Source organism: Erpetoichthys calabaricus, chromosome 6 (genome assembly GCF_900747795.2).
Source record: "Erpetoichthys calabaricus chromosome 6, fErpCal1.3, whole genome shotgun sequence".
Taxonomy (NCBI): Eukaryota; Metazoa; Chordata; class Cladistia; order Polypteriformes; family Polypteridae; genus Erpetoichthys; species Erpetoichthys calabaricus.
Window position 1 is genome coordinate 25,466,990 of NC_041399.2, and position 23,039 is coordinate 25,490,028.

The following is a 23,039-nucleotide window of genomic DNA, read 5'->3' on the forward strand; positions in this document are numbered from 1 at the left end:
AATTCTCCACCTTACACCTGAGTATACAGACTCCAGCTTGAGATCATGTTGCGGAGTGTTTTATAGGGTTAAAGAATGTATCGCTTTTAGCAGTTTTAGTGCATTTTTCGGTGGCTTAACCTTCATTGAAGAGTGGCTCACACATCACCCTGTGCGATCACTTTAATTTGTTAATTACAATGGACACGCCACGTAGTGTCAGCTGGGGTTGCCCCCGTATAAATCAGGTAGGGTACAGATGTTGTTGTTGAGAGAAAGAAAAACGAATGTAAGAGAGGAATGGTTTGAGAGTGGATGGCAGCGCCTCTGCTGAGATATGTGAGGGAGCAGGGCCGGTGACTATTGTGGAGTTCCATGGTGCAGCAGAATTCGAGTCTACTGAATTTTCACAGAGAGCAGAAGAAGAATGGAGGAAAGTGACAAAAGAAAGTGGGGACAAAATCCCGAGGCCTGCGGCATCCACGCGGTGAGGGCAGAGGTGGAGGAGATTATTGAGGGCTTCGTCGGGAGAGGTGGTGCATTATAAGGGTCTGAGGTTACAAATGGAGGTGGGATACAGAGGACTTTGCAAGAGGGATTTAATAATTTGGTGTCCTAACAACAAAAGGGAGTACAGATGAACAATGGGTTTTGTTTTAAATCACTTATTGCACTGTGGAAACTGTTTTATGGGCATAGTTTTATTGGATATTTGTTCGTCAGTTTATTTACTAGATGTGCTACCTATCTAAGATGGGTTAAAATCAGAAAAAAGAAAATCAACGTCGACCTCATGTTTTTTTATTTGATATGTGGGTTGTCCATTTATTCTAGTGTAATCCCTTTTCTTTGTGTCTGCCTTTTCCTCATCAGATCGGACTGCCCAGTTTCACGGTTTCCTCTCGGCGTCGCTCGTGGAACTGACCATTCTTACAGTCAAAGTGTTTTGCTGGGAAAATGTGGTGGTTGCTAACATTGGCCTGGTTTAGAAACTTCAGCCTCGTTGTGTCAGGGCTTTGGTTTGCCAACGTGCACGTCGATTTTTCATTATTTTCACTCATCCATTGACCAACGATCTAAGAAATCCGTGATTAGCTTTACAGTTATAAACCTTGTTCACGTGGCCGAAGTGGGTGCAAAAAAGTTGCTAATATGCTACTCTTACAGGCTGTGGTGGATGGCCGAGACACCCCTTTGACACTGGGACTGGGGGAGCAGCCATGGGATGCGGTGGCAGCCCTCCTGGTTTACATTCGTGGCCACCACCGGGAGGAGCTGTGCGGCTTAACGAGCCCGTGTGGGCCAGAATGCAGCCACACCTGGAAGTGCAGCCTGAATTAGGTTAATTATCACCTGAAGCACTTCCTGGTGGGCTATGAGAAGAGCCTGCAGCCACTACTTGGGGCGCCAGAGTAGGGAGGAGGACAAGGACGACAAAGCTGCCTGGGATGAGTGCAGGAAGAAGAATGATTTTTGTGGGTGTTTTTCTTTGGTTTTGTGTTTTGGGACTATGTTGTGTCTGTGGGTACGGGGGAGGCGTAACCCACAGACGAAGAAAAATAAATCTTTTTGTTCATTTTCACCTGTGTCGGGTTGGCGCCAACAGAGTGCTTATTCCACAAGGCATATAATGTTGGACAACAGAACAGATCAGCAAGACCAATGTTTAGACCCTTTTTTGGTACTTTAATTTTCATGTTTGATTTTTTCCACCCTTCTTCTACATTTTTTTCATAACCCTAGCAACCGGATGGACACACAGATACACAGGCACACACACACACACACACACACACACACACTTGTCCTTTTATTAAGGTGGATAAGCTGATTTCTCTCCATCTGGCAGTTACTGTCTGTTGGACACATTCAGTGTTAAAGTTTGCAGTGCACCATCTATTGGCCTGTATATTGTAATGCATGCAGTAATAAAATAAACAACATTTTTCATTCCAACACATGGCACATCAAAAATATAAGCACTGATTTTACCAGAGAGGACCGACTCGGCTCATTCCAGGGCTACAGGGGTTGAATTATGAGGAAAGATTAAAAGAGCTGAGCATTTACAGTTTAAGCAAAAGAAGATTAAGAGGTGACATGATTGAAGTGTTTAAAATTATGAAGGGAATTAGTCCAATGGATTAAGATTGGATTATTTTAAAATGAGTTCATCAAGAACGCAGGGACACAGTTGGAAACTTGTTAAGGGTAAATTTCGCACAAACATTAGGAAATTTTTCGTTACACAAACAATGATAGACACTTGGAATAAGCGACCAAGTAGTGTGGTAGACAGTAAGACTTTAGGGACTTTTAAAACTCGTTTTTTTGGAAGAAATAAGTGGCTAGGACTGGCGAGCTTTGTTGGGCTGAATGGCCTGTTCTCGTCTGGATTGTTCTAATGTTTTAAAATCCCATATCAAATGGCATATAATAGGGACATAGCATCCAGACTGACACACAGACACTTTTTATTAAGGTGGTGTCTCACACGTGCGCTTAGGAGGCAGCCAAAAAGTCCAAATGTGAGTGAAAGTACAACAGATAGAGGGTTGGAAACAAATACTTTCGCCTTTGTCCCTTTTTCAACGGACCTACGGAAGAATAACGATTCTTTTACATCCCAACCAGACGAAGGCAGTTCCACTACCCATCTGACAACATCACTTCTGGCCCCGAACAACAACATCACTGCCATTCCCTCTGTCTTCATCTGATAACGTCACATCTTCAAGACATCACTTCCTGTTCTGCTTTTTCATGTCATTTCCCGTTCCTCTGCTTTGTTGTAACTTCCTCTCTCATGATATAAAAGAACGCTACCAACTGTACAAGACTGCCAACTGCATATCTTACATATGACCAGAACACCGGTCACATTTGACTACTCAGCATCCAGGAGATTATACGGGGAATTCCCCAACACTTTTTGCTTGTTTCTGTCTTTTTATTTTGTGACAGTGGGTTTATTCATACTTAATGCACTGTGACACTCCAATTCTTTGTTTTTAACAAACACTGATAACTGTTTGGCACTTAAAAGTCGGGTCTGCCTCCTCACTTGCTAATGGTGCCTCTTGGTCATAAACTATCCGGTGCTCCAACAGGGATTGCTGCACATAGCTGCTGGCACCAGGGCATCACACTCATGACCTCGTGACAGAGAAAGCAGGTTCATAAAATGGAGAGATAATGAAAGGTATGGACAATGTCTTACCCAGAAGGGGGTTTTCAAATACTCTAAGATTAATGACTGCATTATTTTTGATTTTACAATTTTAACACACAAAGAAGAATTACATATGTAAGGCATGGCTTAAACCAAAATGGCAAGCTAAAACATAAAATCATCACAAAACCTCTGCCTTTACACTCTGTGATAGGTGGCTGGCCATTTATCCCGGCCAATACCCCCAGGCCGCCAGGTGGAGCTCTCCTTGCAGTATGGAGGTACCCCGAATGCCAGCAGGGAATTATGGAGTTTGGAGTTTTTCTTTACAACCCTGCTGGATACCACGGGGGCCGCTAGAAGGCACTGCAGGGAGGAGCAATAATTATTTTCCCTACGCCCCGGAAGTATGTCAGAGTCACATGAACAAGAGGAATGATGTGCTTCCGGGGTGAAGAAAAGGATTTTTTTCTGACCCGGAAGTGTTCCTAGTCACGTGGACAGAGAGGGCGAAACACTTCCGGGTCAAGGACTATAAAAGACTCAGAGAAACACCAGACTATTGAGCTGAGCTGGGTGGAAGGGTGGCAACGCGTCTAGGAGTGTGGAGGAATTGATTAGTGTAGTGATTATTGATTTATTATTGAGTATTGTGGAGTGGAGGGTGCTTTGTGCACTTTATTATTATAATAAATATTATTATTGGACTTTTATCTGGTGTCTGACGTCTGGTCTGAGGGTTCAAGGGGTCGACAATGCCTCTATCTGTTACAACTCCTTTAAAACTGAGACGTCACCCGACCTTTCCAACTCTGTTTCTTAGGACAATACCAGCCAGCACAGTGACTGTGGTGCCTAAGAAGGACCATCGGTAAAAGCTTGTGGTCCCAGGCCCGTTGCCTTTGAGACAAATGATGACTCTTCTCCGGTTTTCCAGGTAATTCATCCACAGGGAGATATGGAGGTCTAGTAAGGGAAAATACTAGCAAGTTTAAGGATGGCTATCTAGAGCTTCCTCGGTGGGTAATTATTGAATAATAATAACAAAATGCTGCCTTCTGTGTTTGCCTTAGATAATACTTTTTTTCCCCACAGCATCCTTTTTGCTTATAAGGTTCTTTTTATTGATGACACTGAATAAAAATAAAAACTGTTTCAACAAGCCCAATTATTCATGCTTGCAGGACTAAGATAGTGCAATATCAAATTTTACTTTTTGAGTTGAAACAAAATAGATTAACAAAAGGACGGCTACAGAGCCAACTGTTTTCATTTCACACCCCAAAGTAGTAGATTTTCTACAGTGCCTATAAAAAGTGTTTTCACATTTCTTTGTCTGCACAACATTGAATCACAGAGAGGTCAGGAGCAGGCGCTGACACAGCACATTGCTGCACCCACCACATGACAAAACACCTCAGGATCCCAGATTAGGACCCGAGTGCCACCATGTGACGGGTGCCATCTCAGCACCACTCTAGTTCAGCTAGAATGGAACAGTGGGAGGTTTTTTTATGGTGGCTGGAGTGTCAATTCTGCCACCAACACCCAGGTTTTTCCCTGCAAGTTGTAGGGCCTACATGCTGGGGCTGGATTCAGGTTAATGTCATACCCAGCAGATTTAATTTGGCTTTTTTGACACTGATCTACAGAGAAAGAATCTTTAATGTCAAAAGTGAAAAAAGATCACTGCGAAATAATCTAAATGAATTACAAATACAGTATAAAACACAAAATAGATTTGTTGTGGGTGTGCAGCAGAGATATGGGATAACTCTTGTGTGCTGTTCGTTCCCTATCTGCTTAGTGTAGGCCGTTGATGAAAACTGAAAAGTGATCGTGTAAGAAAAAGACAGACAATTTGGGGAGGCCACCAAGAGACCTCTGAGAACTCTGAAGGAGTAGCTGAGTTTGGAGAGACTGTGCGGACAACTGTCGCCTGTGTCCTTCACCAGTCACATCTTTAAGGGAGAGTGGCAAAGAGAAAGCCACTGTTAAGAAACACACATGGCATCTCGCATAGAGTGCCGGAAGGCATATGGGAGACTCTAAAATAAGACGGAAGAAAATTTGGTGGCCAGATGTGCCTGAAACTATCAGGCTAAACATCATGTTTGGTTTAAGTCTAACACACCAATCCCTTGCTGAAGTATGGCGGTCTCAGCATTAGGCTTTGAGGATTCTTCTCTGCAGCAGGCCCTGGAAGGCTTATGAGTGTAAAATGAATGCAGTAAAATACAGGATAATCCTGGAGGGAAATCCTGATTCGCTCTGCAAGAAAACTGCAGCTTGGGAAAAGATTTGTCTTCCAGCAAGACGATAACCCCAAGCATAAAGCTAAAGCTTAAAAACAACAATGTAACTGTCCTGGAGTGGCTGAGTCAAAGTCCAGGTCTCAACCCAACTGAGAATTTGTGGTTGGACTTGAAAAATCCCCATGCAACCTGACAGAGCTCGAGCAGTTTGGCAAAGAATGGAGGAAAATGGCAGTGTGCAGATGTGCTAATCTGAAGAAGAGACAGAGAGAGAGAGACCTGTGCACACACTCACTTCTACTATATACTTCTACTAAAGGGGGAGAATAATGATGCTATTAATTATTTTAACTTTTACATATATAATTCATTTAGACTGCTATTAGAGAACTATTTTCACTTTGTCTAAAAAGCTAAATTAAATCCACTGTGATTCAATGTACCAGTAGTATTATAATGAAATTGAACTATAGAAATTACACAAACACACGCACACAGATACACACACATTGTGACAGATAGGGGGCGCTATCGCTCCCTTGAACCCTCGGACCAGACGCCAGACACCAGATAAAATTCCAAAATGAATTTATTATAATAATAAATGTGCACAAAGCTCCCTCCACCTCCACTATACTTAATAAACAATTAATAATCAATAATACAATCCTCCCAGCAGCTCAGTCACCCTTCCTCCCAACTCGGCTCGATCTGCTGGGGTTTCCCATAGTCCTTTATAGTCCTTGACCCGCAAGTGTTTTCTCTCTCTCTCTGTCCATGTGACTTTGCAATACTTCCGGGTCGGATGAAAACTCCTTTTCTTCAACTCGGAAGTATGTCATTGCCTCTGTCCCCTCGACTGGGAAGTACTTCCGGGTTATAAGGCAAATAGAAGTCCCTGGGCCTCCTTGCAGCTCCCATGGTATCCAGCAGGGCTGTGCATAGAGACTCCATTGTCCATGATTCCCTGCTGGCATTCGGGGCACCTCCATGCTGCAGGGAGGGCTCCATCTGGCGGCCTGGGGGTATTGGCCGGGATAAACTGCCGGCCATATATCACAACATATATATATATTTAAAATACTGTACTATACTATACTATATACTATAATATACTCTATATTATACTATATATGTATGTAATGAAGTACATATATTATGACTGGCTGAGGGGTAAAGAGGCTAAAATTAAAGGTCAGGGCAAGGTAAGCCCAATAGCTCTGTAACAAGGTTAGAGTGTCAAGTGCACCTTTCCCACAATTCCTCTCAGGGCACTAACTGGAAGGCACAGAAGCCTAACCCTATTGTGGCAACACAATGATTCACAAAAGCTTTGGGGCCTGGCCTTTTATGTAGAAAGGGAAACATGCTGAAGAAACTCTGGAAAATGAGCTCAAGCCTTTCTTGGAGTTTCCAGTGACCTGGAAGGTAAGTCCTGGGCTTGCATATAAAGCTACTCCGATTCATTTAGCCCCAGAACTTGGAGTTGAGATGATAGAGTAAGAGGTGACTGAAGAGAGGATAGGATTGCTGGTACATTGTACTTCCCTTGTATTTCATGCTTCTCCTTCTTTTACCCCAATGAAGATCTTTCTTTTGGGCATTTTATTCTGAGTAAAGGTGACACATAAGGCTGACCCCAGTCATTAAATATACATGCTGCAAAAATAATAAATAAGCAAAGGCTAGTTCCCTGCTAAAAAAAAATAGAAAAGGTTTGAGACACAGTGTTTCAGCTGCACAACCTTCTTCAATTGTGTCTCTCAATAAGTAGAATCATAATAATCAGAACCCCTCAGGTCTTTAACACTGAGAGCTACAGTATGTGTTTTTTCCTGAAAAGTGCAATTTTGAAAAGTATGCTTTAGATGACTGCAATCAGCAGTGTCAGGTAACGGGACATTCAGGAGCATGTAGGCACTTCTAAGGTGAGCAGTCATTAGATTTTAAATATACAATGGGAGACACTGTCCTGTAGAAAGTAACCTCGGAAAAGGATTTAGGGGTTTATAGTAACACAAAGTTTACATTGTCTAAGCAATATGCAGAAGCTATTAAACTGGCAAACGAAATGTTAGTTTATATAATGTCACAGGAGGCTGGGGGTCAGAGCCAGCCGGGACGCCTGGAAGGACCGGGAGGTGGCATATACGTCCCCCGGGCCACAAGGGGGCAACAGCCCTGGATCTTGAGAGGACCATGAGAGAGGAGCAAGGAGGCTTAAGGCCATTGGGGCCTGTGGCCACCACCAGGGGGTGCCCCAAGCCTCAGAGAGCCTGGGAAACATTTATTTCCGCCACACCCGGGAAGATGGAGGAAGATTCTTCCAGGGACGCCCGGAGTGCTTCCGGGTGCAAGAGCAGTACTTCCGCCACACCAGGAAGTGCTGCCGGAATAGCATCATCGAGCACTTGGAGCACGTCCGGGTGAACATAAAAGGGGTCGCCTTCCTACAGTCTGGGAGCTAGAGTCGGGAGTGGGAGCAAGACGAAGCTCCCGTGGAGAGAGGAAAGGCGGTCCAAGGACATTGTGGAAGAGGCCTGTGTTAGGAGCACTGTGTGTTGTGCGAAGTGAAGAAAATCAAACGTGTGCTTTTTATAAAGATGTGGTCTCAGTCTGGTGGTGTCTGGGTGTGTCTCACAATAATAAAAAACTGTTTAATTCAAATCACGAGATGTTATTCTTACAACTATGTAATGCACTAGTAAGAGTGTCGTGTGCAGTTCTGGTCAACACAGTACAAGAAAGACTTAGCAGCACCTGAAGCTGTGCAGAGGAGAGCAACCAGATGCATCCTGGGACTTAAAGACATGTCCTACTGTGACAGACGCAGAGAATGAAACCTGTTTAGTGTCAAGCAGAGGAGACTGTGGGGGGACCAAGTCTAGGTCTTCATTGACAAAGTACATCCTGCAGAATTCGGTGAAAATTAAGGGGAAGTGCATTTAAGGCTTCAGCCAAGAAGCATATCTTTATGCAAAGAGTTGTGGAAATCTCGAACAAACTAACAAGTGTCACAAACGTGTGAGTAGGAGTGGACTGAGTGAAGGTAATTACCCACTAAGCCAGGGGGTGGCATGGTGTGATAAACCTACTTCTGTTATCTCTGCAGGCCAGATATGGGAAAACCTACCTGATATATCATCAACAACGTCACGTCCGGTTCCGGGGCCACAAATGACAGCACTTCTGGCGCCATGAATGACATCACTTTCGGTTCCAGTGCCACGAATGATGTTGCTTCCGGTTCCGGTGCCATGAATGCCCTTTAAAGCCGCCATCATATCAGTGCTTGAGCAGTTCAGTTTTGGAACTCAATGAGAACACATCTCATTGTATTTCTATACCCTTTTGCAGCCAGGGACAATATACGGGTGGCTGCCCCAAACCTTTTTCGTGTGTTGAGACTGATTCTTTTACACAAGACATGTAGATGAAGCAGAAACCTTGACAAACTTTAAGAAGTATCTGGTTGGAGATACTTGGACAGCTTAGCTATTAGGTAAACAAATGTGTGTTTCAACTGGTCAATTGAGTTTTGAGGACTCCTACAGTATGTGGACTTTATCCTCAGACGAATGATTACCCAAACCCTCTGGTTACTAAATAGGCACCTGGACTGTCAGGACTGTATTTGTTTAATTCTGGGGAGGGCTATCATTAAACTTTTCAGGTTTGTAATATCAAACAGATGAGGCTTTGTAGACTATACAGGGTGAGTCAAAATTATGTTAACACTAATGGATTAATTTTATCTCGACCACACCTTTCCAGGTCGATGGACAGGTTGTGGTGGACCATTGCCATGGCCTCCACGCTCCCCTGATTTGACACCCTGTGATTTCTGGTTATGGGGTATGGTGAAGGAGTGCATGTACAGCAGGAAATTTTGTGGTATCAATGACCTGAAGGACAAAATACGGACTGCGGTATCATCTATTCCCCACGAAATGTGTGTCCGGGCTTTAAATGGTACTGTTGCTTGTTGTTGTTTGTGTGTTGAACATGATGGCAAACAGGTTGAGACATTCCTATAAATCATCTTGCACATATGGATGTTTTGTGAAAAAACTGTTTCCGCCATTCAAATGTTAACATAATTCTGACTCACACTGTATGTTTTACTTTGAGGAGTGCAATCGCCAAACCACTTGATTTGTAATGTCTGTGGTCAATAGAAAGGAGTCTTGTCTCAAAAAAAGTATTTCAGATTTGTTTGGTTAGGGCAACTGGATCTTTATGTGTATGTTGTCAGTTTTGAAGAACACATTTATGTTTGTAACATCCAATCAACGGGATTTTGAAGGGTGTAATCACCAGAACCAGCTAGTCCATGAGAATTTCAGCACAGTGGTTTGTTTGTGGCACCTGATAACCATTCCTCCTTTAGTTTTAAAAATTGTGGATGATGGCACCTGTAGGGTTATGTAAGAGTGTGTAATCACTGAACCACTCAACTGTAGCCAAAAGAGGCTTAGAGCAAGTAAAACATTGATTAAAAGCACAAACATCTCCTAATGGATTAGATTCTCACCTGGTCCTGTGACTTCTTTTTCTTCTTCTTTTTTCCCCAACATCCTGAACTCTCAACATCCTTTCCATTGGCGTCTCCACAAAGCAATCCATCAAGTTCATCCGTTCCCATCTGCTGTCCCTGAGATGTTTCTGCTGCTAAGCGGTAAGAGAGGTTCCTCAGGATGCACACACAGTTTTCAATGGTCTATAAAGAAAGGAAATGAAGGAAAAAGGAAAAATAGTTTAGTTACTATTTGAGTAGTGGTCAATTTAAATTTTCACTCTGTGCTAAAATACTCTTTTTTTGGTGTATATGAACAGTCAGCTCTTCTTTGCTGCTGAAATTAGGTATTTTAGAGTGGCTGTGCCCAGCAGACGTGAGCCAAAAACTGGCTGAGCATGATTTGCAAAAATGACAGAAAGCAATGGAGAAGGCTTGTCTTATAAGAAGACTTTCAATTGAAGATTTAAATCTACAGTATAACTTGAGCTCTTAGCCACTTTTGTCTTGAAATGCTATCTACACCTGTATCCAAATAAACTGATTCTTCTTCAATTGGAGGTGTCACGATTTGAAGGCTTCTTTATTTATTTATTTTTTAATTTTATTGATTTTATTGTCATCATTCCATACACTTAGATCAATTTTTACAAAAAATAGGATTGAAAACAAATCAACCCCCACTCCTGAGAAAGAGAGCATGGCCAACGGAGTAAAACTTAAAAATAGTAAAAATAAATAAATTGATTAGTTTAATAGATGGATACAGATAAATGGAGAAGAAAAAGAAATGGGAAGAGAATCTACTTCCTCAGTGCTTTAAGAGCTTATTCTAAAATATTATTGACTAGACAAAGAGCCCGTTTCGACAATGTAAGATGAAACGGGCACAAGTTTGTGTCAGCAGTGTATGAAGAACAAATGATAAGTAACGAAAAAGTTGTTTTGTAATGATTGTAGTCCACTTTACTCATTACTGTACAGGCTTGTACTGTTAGTTGATGAATTTTCCAGGCCTATAGTATAATATTGAATGATGAATGTTCAAGTCCAATATGGAATAGTAATAAACCTGATATAGGTGTATTGAATGAATGCGTAATTGAATCAGAATGCGTAATTAAGCCTCGAGTTGTAGTCGAAATCACCTTTCAGGCCTCTAGAGCTTTAATCGAAGTCGCCTTTCTCTTTGAATTTTTGCGGCTGTAAATCCGCTGGGGTTGGATGTCGGTCTCGTAAGGTTTTTCGGGCAGCTGTGCAGAAGGCGACTGCGCATTCGGCTTCGGACGGACGTGAGTGAGTGAGTGAGTGAGTTGGCTGGCGAATTATGTATTAAGATTAGATCCTGCCAGGTTTTGAAAAAGTTCTGCACAGATCCTCTAAGTTAGAATTTGATTTTTTCCAATTTCAAACAGTATAAAATATCAGTTACCCACTGACTTAAAAGAGGAGAGTTAGGATTCTTCCAGTTTAGCAAAATAACTCTGCGTGCCAATAGTGTAGTGAAGGCAATCACAGGTTGTTTGTCCTTCTCCACTTTAAGCCCATCTGGAAGAACACCAAACTCAGCTGTTAGTAGGTTAGGAGGGACTGGGACACCAAGGCTGTCTGAAAGGCACTTCAAAATTTTGGTCCAAAATGATGTTAATTTGGTGCAGGCTCAGAACATGTGACCCAGTGAGGCTGGAGCTCGATTGCAGCATTTGCAGGTTGGATCTTGTCCTGGAAACATTTTGGACAATTTCATGCGAGACAGATGTGCACGATAGATAATTTTGAGTTGAATAATTGTATGCTTTGCGCATATGGAGGTCGAGTGAATTCTCTGCATTGCTACCTTCCACTCCTTTTCTGATATGTTGAGGGAGAGATCTTTTTCCCAATGTCCTCTTGGATCTTTGAAAAGGAGGGACTGTAAAATAATTTTATATATTGCAGAAATGTTGTCTGAGTCCTTGAAACTGAGCAATATTTTTTCCAGCATAGAGGAAGGTACGATATGAGGAAAATCGGGCAGGTTCTGTTTAACAAAGTTTCTAATTTGAAGATAGTGAAAGAAATGTGTTGTTGGAAAGTTAAATATGGAATATAATTGTTCACAGGATGCAAAGATGTTGTCTATATAAAGATCTCTGAGTAATTTAATCCCAAATGTTTTCCAGATATTAAAAACTGCGTATGTTTGCGAGGGTTGAAAAAGGTGATTCTCTTGCAGAGGTGCCACAGATAAAACATTCTCCATCTTACAATGCTTCCTACATTGGTTCCATATTCTGAGTGAGTGAAGCACAATTGGGTTATTAGTATATTGGTGATAACTTGCATTTATTGGGGCACAAAGAAGGGAATATAAAGAAGTACTGCAGGATTTTATTTCTATTTCGGACCAAGCCTGTGTATGTTCATCTATTTGTGTCCAGGTTTTTATAATTTGTATGTTTGCTGCCCAGTAATAAAACTGAAAGTTAGGTAGAGCCATGCCACCTTCTGCCTTAGGTCTTTGTAGGGTCGCTCTTTAGATACGTGGGTGTTTTAGGTTCTAAATAAATGAGATTATGGTTGAATCTAATTGCTTAAAAATGATTTATTGATGTATATTGGACTGTTTTGAAATAAAAAGAGAAGCTTAGGAAGGATATTCATCTTAACAATGATTTGAAGGCTTCTGTCATTACAGGCTTTATTGTTGCACCACTGTACTTACAGTATGTTATGTCAAATATTATAAAAATTAAACATTTTGTTTAGCAGGGGCACTTCTTAATTATTATTATCAATGACACTGTGTTGTCACCAAGTGATACCTGAAAGTTGCATCCTATGTTATTATCTTCCAGAGATTTCAGATGGCAGCGTGCGATATTTGATGTCCAAGATTTTTGACTGTGCTGTTACCTAGCAGAAAAAAACATTCTTTTGGGGTTGTTATGTCAGAGACAAAAAACGCAGAGAGGCCCAAAAGATCTGCAGCTCAAAACACATACTGCCTGTCCTTTTTCCAAATTGACCACCCCAGTTGACTACTGGCACTCTGTGTTAGAGAGCATTGCTTGGACGGTAAAAGTAGTAAATCAGAAGATGCACATTTCTTTTAGAAAGACTTTTATTTGTCCTGGGAATAAATTTGAAAACTAAGCGTACACTTTCCTGACCACTGCAACCTGTTTATTTAAACCAGAGGGCTTAACCATAATCACTGCAAGGAGTCATTCACAACAATTCTACAATGCAACCAGAGCTAAAACACCAAGACAAGGATCAAGTCAAAAATGAAACAGCAAGAGCCAACACCTCAATACTGGAAACTTTCCAAGAGTATTTGTTTACTGGGTGAATCCATGTCTCAGACATGCTGCTGCATCAGGAAGGTGTACACCAGCAACATGAAGGATCTCGCAGGAACCGTTATTGGCCTGTAGCAGCCTATAAAACTGTGACGCGCTAAAGATAATTAAACCTGTTGTGGCAAGCGGCTGGGAGTGGTACCCAGCCGGGATGCCCGGAAAGACCGGAGGAGGGATTACGTCTCCTCCAGATTACGAGGGGCCGACCACCCTGGTTGCTTTGGGGACCACGGGAACTGAGCTTGGAAGCTCAACCCTATAGGGGCCCGTGGTCACCACCAAGGGGGCGCCCCGATGCCTGTGGAGCCCTGGCCGGGTGTGGCGGAAGTACTGAGGGGAAGAAGGCCAGGGACACCAGGCGGAAGCTAATTGGGAGGCACCTGGAGCACATCCGGGTGGGGATAAAAGGGGCCGCCTCCCTCCATTCGAGGGCTGGAGTCGGGAGGACGAGAGGCGGACCAGAGAAAGAGAGGCATTGGCAAGAAGGCCTGGACTTTGGGGGAGTTTTGGGGGTTGTGTGCACAGTTGTAAATAATAGCATTGTAAATAAACGTGTGGTGGTGCTTTTAAACATGTCTACCTGTCTGTGTCCGGGCAGCACTCCACACTGTCTTAATCACAGAAAAAAAAAATTAAACACATACAGTACATGAAAATGAAGCTGCAAAATTAAGCTTTTAAAAACTCTCCTAAGGGAAAAAACAATATTTAAAACACAAAAGAAAATTTCTAAACAGTCAAAATGGGTTTCCCAGTTGTCAACAGAGCATTTTTTGACCTTGTGATTAAGTCTGGTAAACATTTTGTGCTTAGTTATTAGTTATTGTGTTAGTTTGGATTTCCTGGTTTTGACTTCTGCACAATATCTTTGACTGTAACCTTTTTCTTTTTAACTCTCACTCAATTTTCTTTTTCATTTATGGCAGAGAAAGTTTTCACAGTAGCTTTTTGTTTGTTGTTGATAGTTTTAATTATGTATGTTTGGCATTTTTTGAAAACTCATTTAACACTTTCTTTCTCAACAGTTATTTCCATTATAGTTTTTTTTTTTTTTTGGAATACCAAATCAGATTTTTGCACTTACTTTCATTTTAGAAATTGTTTTTTAGGTATTAGAAATTATTTTGCACCTTTTTCGTCATCATTTTGTTTTTCCTGGGGCACCGCCATTTCATGATGCGATGGTTGTGCTTACGCAGCACAGTTACAGTAGCCGTACAATGCTATTCAACTCAAGGTGTCAGATGTGTCACTCCTCTGAGTTTGCAGATAACCTAAGAAAACAAATTTCGTTTGTGTCTTAGTTGTTGCTCTAAAGATTTCCTGGTTCCCGACTATTGCTTCTGAATTTCTTACTACAACTTTTGGGTTTTCATTCTTGTTAGAGAAATGACAAGACTGACTTGAGGTTTTGATTCTTTGGCTCTTTAACAGTTTCTGTCCTGGTCAACCCCTCTAACTCTGGTATCACTCTTTCCCAGTGTGAGATTTAACATGTTTTCCATGGAATGGATTTTAACTAAAGGAAATGTTTGGTCTAAGTAGGGGTGTATATCCATCCATCCATCCATTTTCCAACCCGCTGAATCCGAACACAGGGTCACGGGGGTCTGCCGGAGCCAATCCCAGCCAACACAGGGCACAAGGCAGGGAACCAATCCCGGGCAGGGTGCCAACCCACCGCAGGGGTGTATATCAACCAACCAAATAAGTTTTTTTTTTCATTAAGACATTGAAAATAATTTTTCATCCTCAAGGATTAAAACGAAAACTAAAAATCCAGTGGAATATCCAACGCTCTGTCTCTGGCCGATGATGTGCCATTGCCATGGAAGCCCATCTCGTAATTCCTGCGCTGTTGGTGATGTCATATAAATGGCAGTACTGTATATAGTTCAGACTCATTAATCAAAAGGGCATCTGAACTTGACAGATAATAACCCTTTTTAGCAAACAACTATAACTCTTCTTCTGAATTTCTTCTCTCAAATCTCCCTTCATTTTTTGACTCTGTATTCTGAATGCACTTTAGGCTCTGATTCTGTCTTATTCCCAGTTTTGACCTTAGCACGTATTTTGGTTTTCACATCTTCTGGTCATTTTAATTTTTTGACTTCTATTTCTCTTAGATGTAATATTACTTTTGCGTACTTTTTCATGTGTTTTCCTACTTTTTTGCTTTTGTCCTCTGCCTGATGTTTAGAACAGACAATAATTCTGCAAATTGCCTTTGCTTCTGCTTTCTATGTTTTTTTGTTCTTTATTTCGCCTTATACAGTACAATTTCTTCTATTAGGAATTTGTTAGTTTTCGCACACCCCTTGGGGTCAGAGCGCAGGGTCAGCCATTGTACAGCACCCCTGGAGCAATTACAGGTTACAGGTCTTGCTCAAGGCACCCAGCAGAGTAGGATCTCTTTTGGCAGTGACTGGGATTCGAACCGGCAACCTTCTGGATACCAGTACAGATCCTTAGCCTCAGAGCTGATGGTTCCTCCTGCCTTTGTTGAATTGTAATTGAAATGATGCATCGGAGGTGTGATCTGTCAGAACCTGTCCGAGATAAAACTACAGCCTGATACTTGTCAATAGTATTTGTGTGTTTCTTGTGGCCACTCTGTTTTAATTGTCTATTTGCGTTTTTTTTTTCTACATGGTGGTGACGTCAAATAAATGGCAGTATAAAGTTCAGTCTCATTAATTACCTGGGTATCTGAGCTTGACAGATAATAACTCTTTCTTTTAGTGAACACTTTTCTTTAGCTTTGTGAAATCTGCTCTTCTCAGATTCCACAAAGCCCTGACAAACTGAGAACTAAGGGTGTTTATCCATCCATCCATCCATTATCCTAACTACAGGGTCACGGGGGTCTGCCGGAGCCAATCCCAGCCAACACAGGGCGCAAGGCAGGAAACAATCCCTGGGCAGGGTGCCAGCCTACCACAGGGCACACACTAGGGACAATTTAAAATCGCCAATGCACCTAACCTGCATGTCTTTGGACTGTGGGAGGAAACCCACGCAGACACGGGGAGAACATGCAAAGTCCACGCAGGGAGGACCCGGGAAGCAAACTCAGGTCTCCTAACTGTGAGGCAGCAGCGCTACCACCGTGCCGCCTTAAGGGTGTTTAGATATCTTTTAATCATAACAGACATTTAATATTTTACACTTTTATTCTGAACAAATGCACAGTCCTGTTTAGGCATTAGCTACAGAACTTATTTTTCACCACTTTTGGACATTACTTCTTTGATTAATGATTATTTGTCACATTCCTATTTATATTGACTTTTAATGTGGTTTGCCTACTCCATTCACAATTAGCATTTAATTATTCCACAGCTAAAAACGACTAGATAAAGAAGAAGCAGTATACTTTAGCTTTGCCATTAAGACAAAATGTAGGCAGGTTAAACAGTGAGATTCAGTATAAAGACAAGAAAGTATATTTTTCAGGAAGACATACAGAAATGTCTAATTAGGGAGGACATGGCTCACATAAAAATAGCAGACCAGTGAGACAGGACAGAGTTGGGGTGAATTCAGGAGGTGAGTGGAAAAAGCCCAGCTGGTGACCGGAAGGGTAAGGTCTGCTACTGATACATCATCAAAAGCAGTTCTTTCATATACTTATAATCCTCTTTAATAAAACCCCTGTGTGCGTCCAGTGTCCATGTGTGTGTCTTCTGGTGAGGTGCGCATGCGCGGGGCATGGTGCAATGCTTCAAAGGCCGCCTGACGCGTCACACAAGACAGAGAGGGTGGGACCTATAAAATATCGCGCGGCCGATCCAATCGGGTTTCGGTAAATGAGGTAAGACCTAAAACATAAAACACGCAAAATCCAATCGGGTACTGAGACGCGGAGACCAGCTTCCTCATTGTTATGCAAGTGTTCACTCTGAGGATGTCAGATTTGTGATTAAGAAGCTTGGCCCGGTAAAGTGTAAAGTGTCAGTCGTTGAAGGGGTTTTCCTAAATATACGAATTTACATGATATTACAATACAATGACTTTTAAAAGTAGATTTATTTTTGCGCACATTACATCAGTTGCTGGGGAGAATCTGCTGATTGCCCACTGTTGTGACAGAAAATTAAACACATATTATGGACAGCAAAGCCAGTATTACTGTCAGAGAAAATTACAGACATTTTACGGAAAAAATTTAATGAGGTAAAAGGTCCCTTGCCATTTAATATAGACTGTTCCTACTAATGTTTATGGACTACTGTTCTAGCGCTCGTTATTGTAATGGGTTTAATGTCTAGTTTCTACATAATTTGCTAATTTTCATTAATTAACAATTATACCCATGGAGCATAATCACATAACCACATTAAGCAAGTACTACCGTTTATACTCACGTTTAAGTGCGGGACTTGATTTTACCGTATAATTTTGAATTAAGTCGAATGTGGAAAACTCACGCTATTGATCCAGGAGATTATGATATGCTAACGCCCACTTGAGAGAGTAACCACGGAGCACACGGCCTTTATTTTCTATGTATTGTGCCTACGTGACCACACGGTAAGACCCAAACTATTCCGAAGTGACGTTTGCACTGATTTGTGTTTTTTGTATCTCACACCCTCATACACCTTTATCATAAGAGCATCCCTTATCAACGATGGAGCATTCAATCAGAAGAAAATATGACGCTGGTTTTAAATTAAATGTCGCTGAAGTGGCAAAAGAAATTGGTAACTGCGCTGCTGCAACAAAATTCGATGTGTCTGAGAAACTGATGCGAGATTGGAGGAGGCAAGAAGATGTATAAAACTAAAAAAAAATTAAGTGTTGCATTTTTGAACAGGCATATAAGTCGGGACCTATTTTTATGTTCGATTTTTTGGGTTTCAAGACCCAACTTATATGCAAGTATATATGGTAATTTGTGCTTTTTTACACTAAGTAGAAAGGGATAAATTACACGTTTTATGAATTAAAAAAGAGATGGTGTTAATAGTATGGCCAGATGCTTACTTTAAAAGGTTTCCACTTTGCTTTAGTAAACTTTTTGTCTGAGAAAACAATACAGTGTCAAAGAGTACATGGATTGGCAGGCGTTCTGGTTGGGCTGAACAGTTCCTTACCTAGCTGGGAAAATGTTATAATAGAAGGATGTAAGGAAACTGCCACCCAGGGCCATGTGCTCCTCTGATATTATAGGTGGCAGCATCCCACAGGTGAATCTCTTATGTGCACACCTGTTGGGCTGCATCGGAGTTGTAGTCCTAATAGGCAGTTCTACTGGATTTCTGAAGAACCTCCAGGAGAAGCTGTGGGAAGGAGCATTCCTTGATTTAGAGAGGTTCTGCATGACCCAAAACTGTTTCTTGGGGGTAATATGGTGACATCAGAAGTACGCACAGGATCTGGTATAAAAGAAGTTGTTCTGCCTCACACAGGTGAGTTGGATTTGGGAGAGGGTATGAACAACATGTTGACTGGGAGTAGAGAAGGAATAAGAAAGAGTGAGAAAAATAAGCCTTTGTTAAGGTATTTCTTTTTAAATAAAGTCTTATTTGAACCTGAGACTTGTGTCTTTGAGGTTGTGTCTGGGGCTTGGGGCATTGTTATGCACCCTACATATCCCAACATCTTGCTTGGCAAATCAGTACACAATGTACAATTACTCTCAGGTGCAAATTATAGCACAAACTAGGAACCACTTTCATCATTGTGGTGTCCAAATAAATAAAGAAAGCATCATGATGATACAGCACAGTCACTGACGCACAGGGGTTCATGGTTTTGTGCTGTTGGAAACCTCAAAATGGGACTTTTCATGTAAAATATGGGTTGTCATGGGGTGACAAGTTTCATAAATATCATTCCCACTGTTCTTGAATGCATTTGTGGAATTGTGCATTCCGTCTAACAATGTGCAACAACAGATCTTGAATTTCAGTCATTTGGTATTTTTGATTTAGCAGCAAAGGCTTTGCCTACATACAAAGATGTTAGCCTGGCTTAAAGTTTCTGCCACTAATAGCTAATGCCTTCTTTATTTTGACATACAGATGGTACAACCAGTTAACCAGTCTTACATTACATGACCTCTACTTGTAGGGTATGTCGGATTTGCTGACTGCAGTTGCTGTTCTCATTAACAAGTGAAAATTGCTGGCCAAATCACATGACTGCATGCCGACTTTCCAGCACAGTTGTGCTCGCCCTTTTTCCTGACAGCCAATAGTGTGCTGCCTGATGGAGTTGGTGCTGTAATCGCTGCTCTTTGTTTCTATTCTGTTGTGGTTCATAAAACATGAGACACCAGACAGACGAGCTTCTCTAAGCCCACGTGTTCCTTATTCGTCAACAGCACATTATATGTGTTGTACTTTGAGATGAGCATTCATTGAGCGGCCATCTCTCATGAACAAAGAGTCTGCCCCTACGACTAAACCAAAAATCAAACAGGTCTGTTTTTCATTGAGTGAACCAGTTAAAGTGAGTCATATTATGCGACTGGTTTCACAGGAGTGCAATGCCAGCTGCCTCAGACTTACTAAGATTATGTACTGTAAGTGAAGACTAGGCCTGAAAATCACTTGAAAAGTTGAACGGTGTGCCATGGCCTTTAGTGTGAAGTGCAGAACAAATCTGCAGCCAAACATTAAAATGCTAACATTTTACATGGGAGCAGATTTCTTGCTTAAACTGTAATTACTTAGCACATCTGTAGTGAACCTAACCTTTATTTTGGCAGACGTGTTGAGTAACTGATGTGAAATCAGTCATCTCCAAGGATGATTGTGTGTGTAACCAGGGCCAGGAGATGAAAACACATGTCAAAATTTGTAATGAAGGACAAGCAGAAGATCGGAAACCAGCAGATCAAAGTGTCAGGCAACTTAAACCAAAGAACAAAACAACAGCCTCCTGCTCCTCCTGGGGATTTAACAAGTGCTACCAGGCCTGAGCTATAAGACATGTAATCCCTCCAGCCTGCCCTGGGTCTGCTTCCAGGTCTTCCCAAAGAGAGATGTTTCTGGTATATTTCCTTAGGTAAATATCCTGAGGCATCCTCCATATATGCACAAAGCACTGCAACTAATTCATCTTGATAGGGGCCAGGAGCGGTTCTTCTCTAAAGTCCACCTATATTGCTGATCTCCTCATCCTTGTGCAGCACTCCTCCAATGAATCCACCTTTCAACTACTTGTTCTCAAAGTCTCATTGTTTTAATTACTACCCAGAGTTCATGAGCTTAGACTAGCAGGTGAATGAAAAACTCTGTTAGAGGACTTGGCTCCTGCTTTACCTCGCTGGTCTGAACCCCCTGCTTGGAGCCTCGGGTCAGTCACACAAACACTTCTACCCTCAGTCACAAAGAAGACCCACAGGTACTTTAACTATTCTTTTTGTTTTGCCAACTTTATTCATATTTTCCTCTTAACCAATTCTGATTCTTAGATTTTTATTTATTTATTTTCCTTCACAAGCAATCATGCCATTTGCTGTCACACAAAAACAGCTGCCTTTTATGCCTGCCTCGTATTCTTGGCTTCTTGTTTCTGTCTCAAAGGAGCATAAAATCACATTTTTTAAGCCCACACACAAATATTAAATATTCTGTTGTTTCCACACAGCGAATAATTTTACAATGAAAAAAATAGAGTAATAACACAGTTCTGTCATTGTAGTCCTAGTAGATAGATAGATAGATAGATAGATAGATAGATAGATAGATAGATAGATAGATAGATAGATAGATAGATAGATAGATAGATAGATAGATAGATAGATAGATAGATAGATAGATAGATAGATACTTTATTAAACCCAAGGGGAAATTCACAGTAGAATTAGATTAGACTCTGGATATGACCATTTATACTTGGCCTGTGACTATTTTGTTTTGTGGCTAAGCCCTTGCACTTATTTTTTGAAAATACAAAAAAAATCCTTGATTGCATTCATTATATTTAAAGTATGATTAAATTCAATTTTGTGAAAAAAATTTCCAGCAACCTTGAAAAAGCAACCAGCCTTGCAATTGTTTTTTTTTTTTTTTAACTTTCCAAAGTCACACATTTGCTTTTGGTTTACAACTCTACTTTATTACCGTCTCGTAATGAGAGATGAAGAAAAGGAAATACAAAGTCAAACCTTGCTATCAATCTCGCTGCTCCCAAGAGCGGACTGAATCACATAGAGCAACGCATCAGTGAGCCCATCGCACTCTCTCATCCGCCTGCGTGCCTCTTCTCCGGCAGAGCTGACGTTCCTGCAACACAACCAACAAAGGGGTCAGTGACTCTTGTGCCCTCATGATTTTTATTCTCAAAATGAAAATACAATGCGCTTCAGAGTCGTGTACGTACCAAGCCTTGTCTTTGTGACAGATACACTGTACCATAATAGACCTGAAATCGGGATCAATACATATTTTTACAACAGAGTAATTTGATCGAGATATTTCAGAACACACTTTGAAGTTCTTTTCATGGTGTAGAGACTTGTGTACGTGGCAGGATGGTGGTGGGGTTAGGACACTGGACTTTCAACTGACATGCTGTGTGACTCTGCAACTCTGCTCTTCTCTACACAGGCCTGACCCTGACACTCTCATTAAAGCAATGATCAAAACACAGGACTCGCTTTCTTCTTTGTCAGACCAGGTCAGTAGCAGTTGGGGTAACCGTTCAGAACAGGGGCTACCCATAGTGCATCTGTTACTACTGGGTAACAAGGCCTAAACAAAAACCTTGTTTGATCTTAATAAGAATTATAAAGTACCAAGAAGGTGGAGGAGTTTAAATACTTGGGATCAACAGCACAGAGTAATGGGGATTGTGGAAGAGAGGTGAAGAAGAGAGTGCAGGCAGGGTGGAATGGGTGGAGAAGAGTGTCAGGAGTGATCTGTGACAGACGGGTATCAGCAAGAGTGAAAGGGAAGGTCTACAGGACGGTAGTGAGACCAGCAATGTTATATGGGTTGGAGATGGTGGCACTGACCAGGTAGCAGGAGACAGAGTTGAGGGTAGCAGAGTTAAAGATGCTAAGATTTGCGCTGGGTGTGACGAGGATGGATAGGATTAGAAATGAGGACATTAGAGGGTCAGCTCAAGTTGGACAGTTGGGAGACAAAGTCAGAGAGGCGAGATTGCGTTGGTTTGGACATGTGCAGAGGAGAGATGCTGAGTATATCGGGAGAAGGATGCTAAGAGCTGCCAGGGAAAAGAGGAAGGCCTAAGAGAAGGTTTATGGATGTGGTGAGAGAGGACATGCAGGTGATGGGTGTGACAGAGCAAGATGTAGAGGACAGGAAGATATGGAAGAAGATGATCTGCTGTGGCGACCCCTAATGGGAGTAGCAGAAAGAAGAATAAGAAGAAGCAATACATTACATGCGTCTATGAGTTACGTTCTGTTGTGTAACAAGGCCTTAACAAAGGTTTTTTTTCAAGGTTTAATGATAATAGATGAACTTAAACTTCTGACACCACTTATTACATACAGTGGATTCAGGAAGTATTAAGACCCCTTCACTTTCTGCAAACTTTATTGTGCTGTATATTTGATTTTAAAATGGAAAACTTTCCTATCAATCTTCACTCGGTAACCCATAATGACAAAGTGAAAACATTATTTCAGAAAGGTTTGCAAATGTATTAAAAATCAAAAATTGCATTTTCTCATTCATATAAATGTTCAGACCTTTAATTCGGTGTTTTGTAGAAGCTCCTTTGGTAGTAATTATAGCTTTATTGTGTTTAATTTTAAATGGACATGTTTGCCATTTTTGCACATCAGT

General features: G+C 41.4%; 1 protein-coding gene across 1 annotated transcript in view; it reads right to left on the reverse strand.

Moving 5' to 3' along the window:
• ctnnd2a (catenin (cadherin-associated protein), delta 2a) overlaps nucleotides 1-23,039 on the reverse strand; it is a 1,670,075-nt gene that overhangs the window by 168,076 nt on the left and 1,478,960 nt on the right. The window contains exons 15-16 of the mRNA XM_051929317.1: nucleotides 21,392-21,509; nucleotides 9,941-10,126 (exon numbers count right to left, since the gene is read on the reverse strand). Of these exons, the coding sequence (XP_051785277.1) occupies nucleotides 9,941-10,126; nucleotides 21,392-21,509 (304 nt within the window). The remainder of the gene's footprint in view (nucleotides 1-9,940; nucleotides 10,127-21,391; nucleotides 21,510-23,039) is intronic.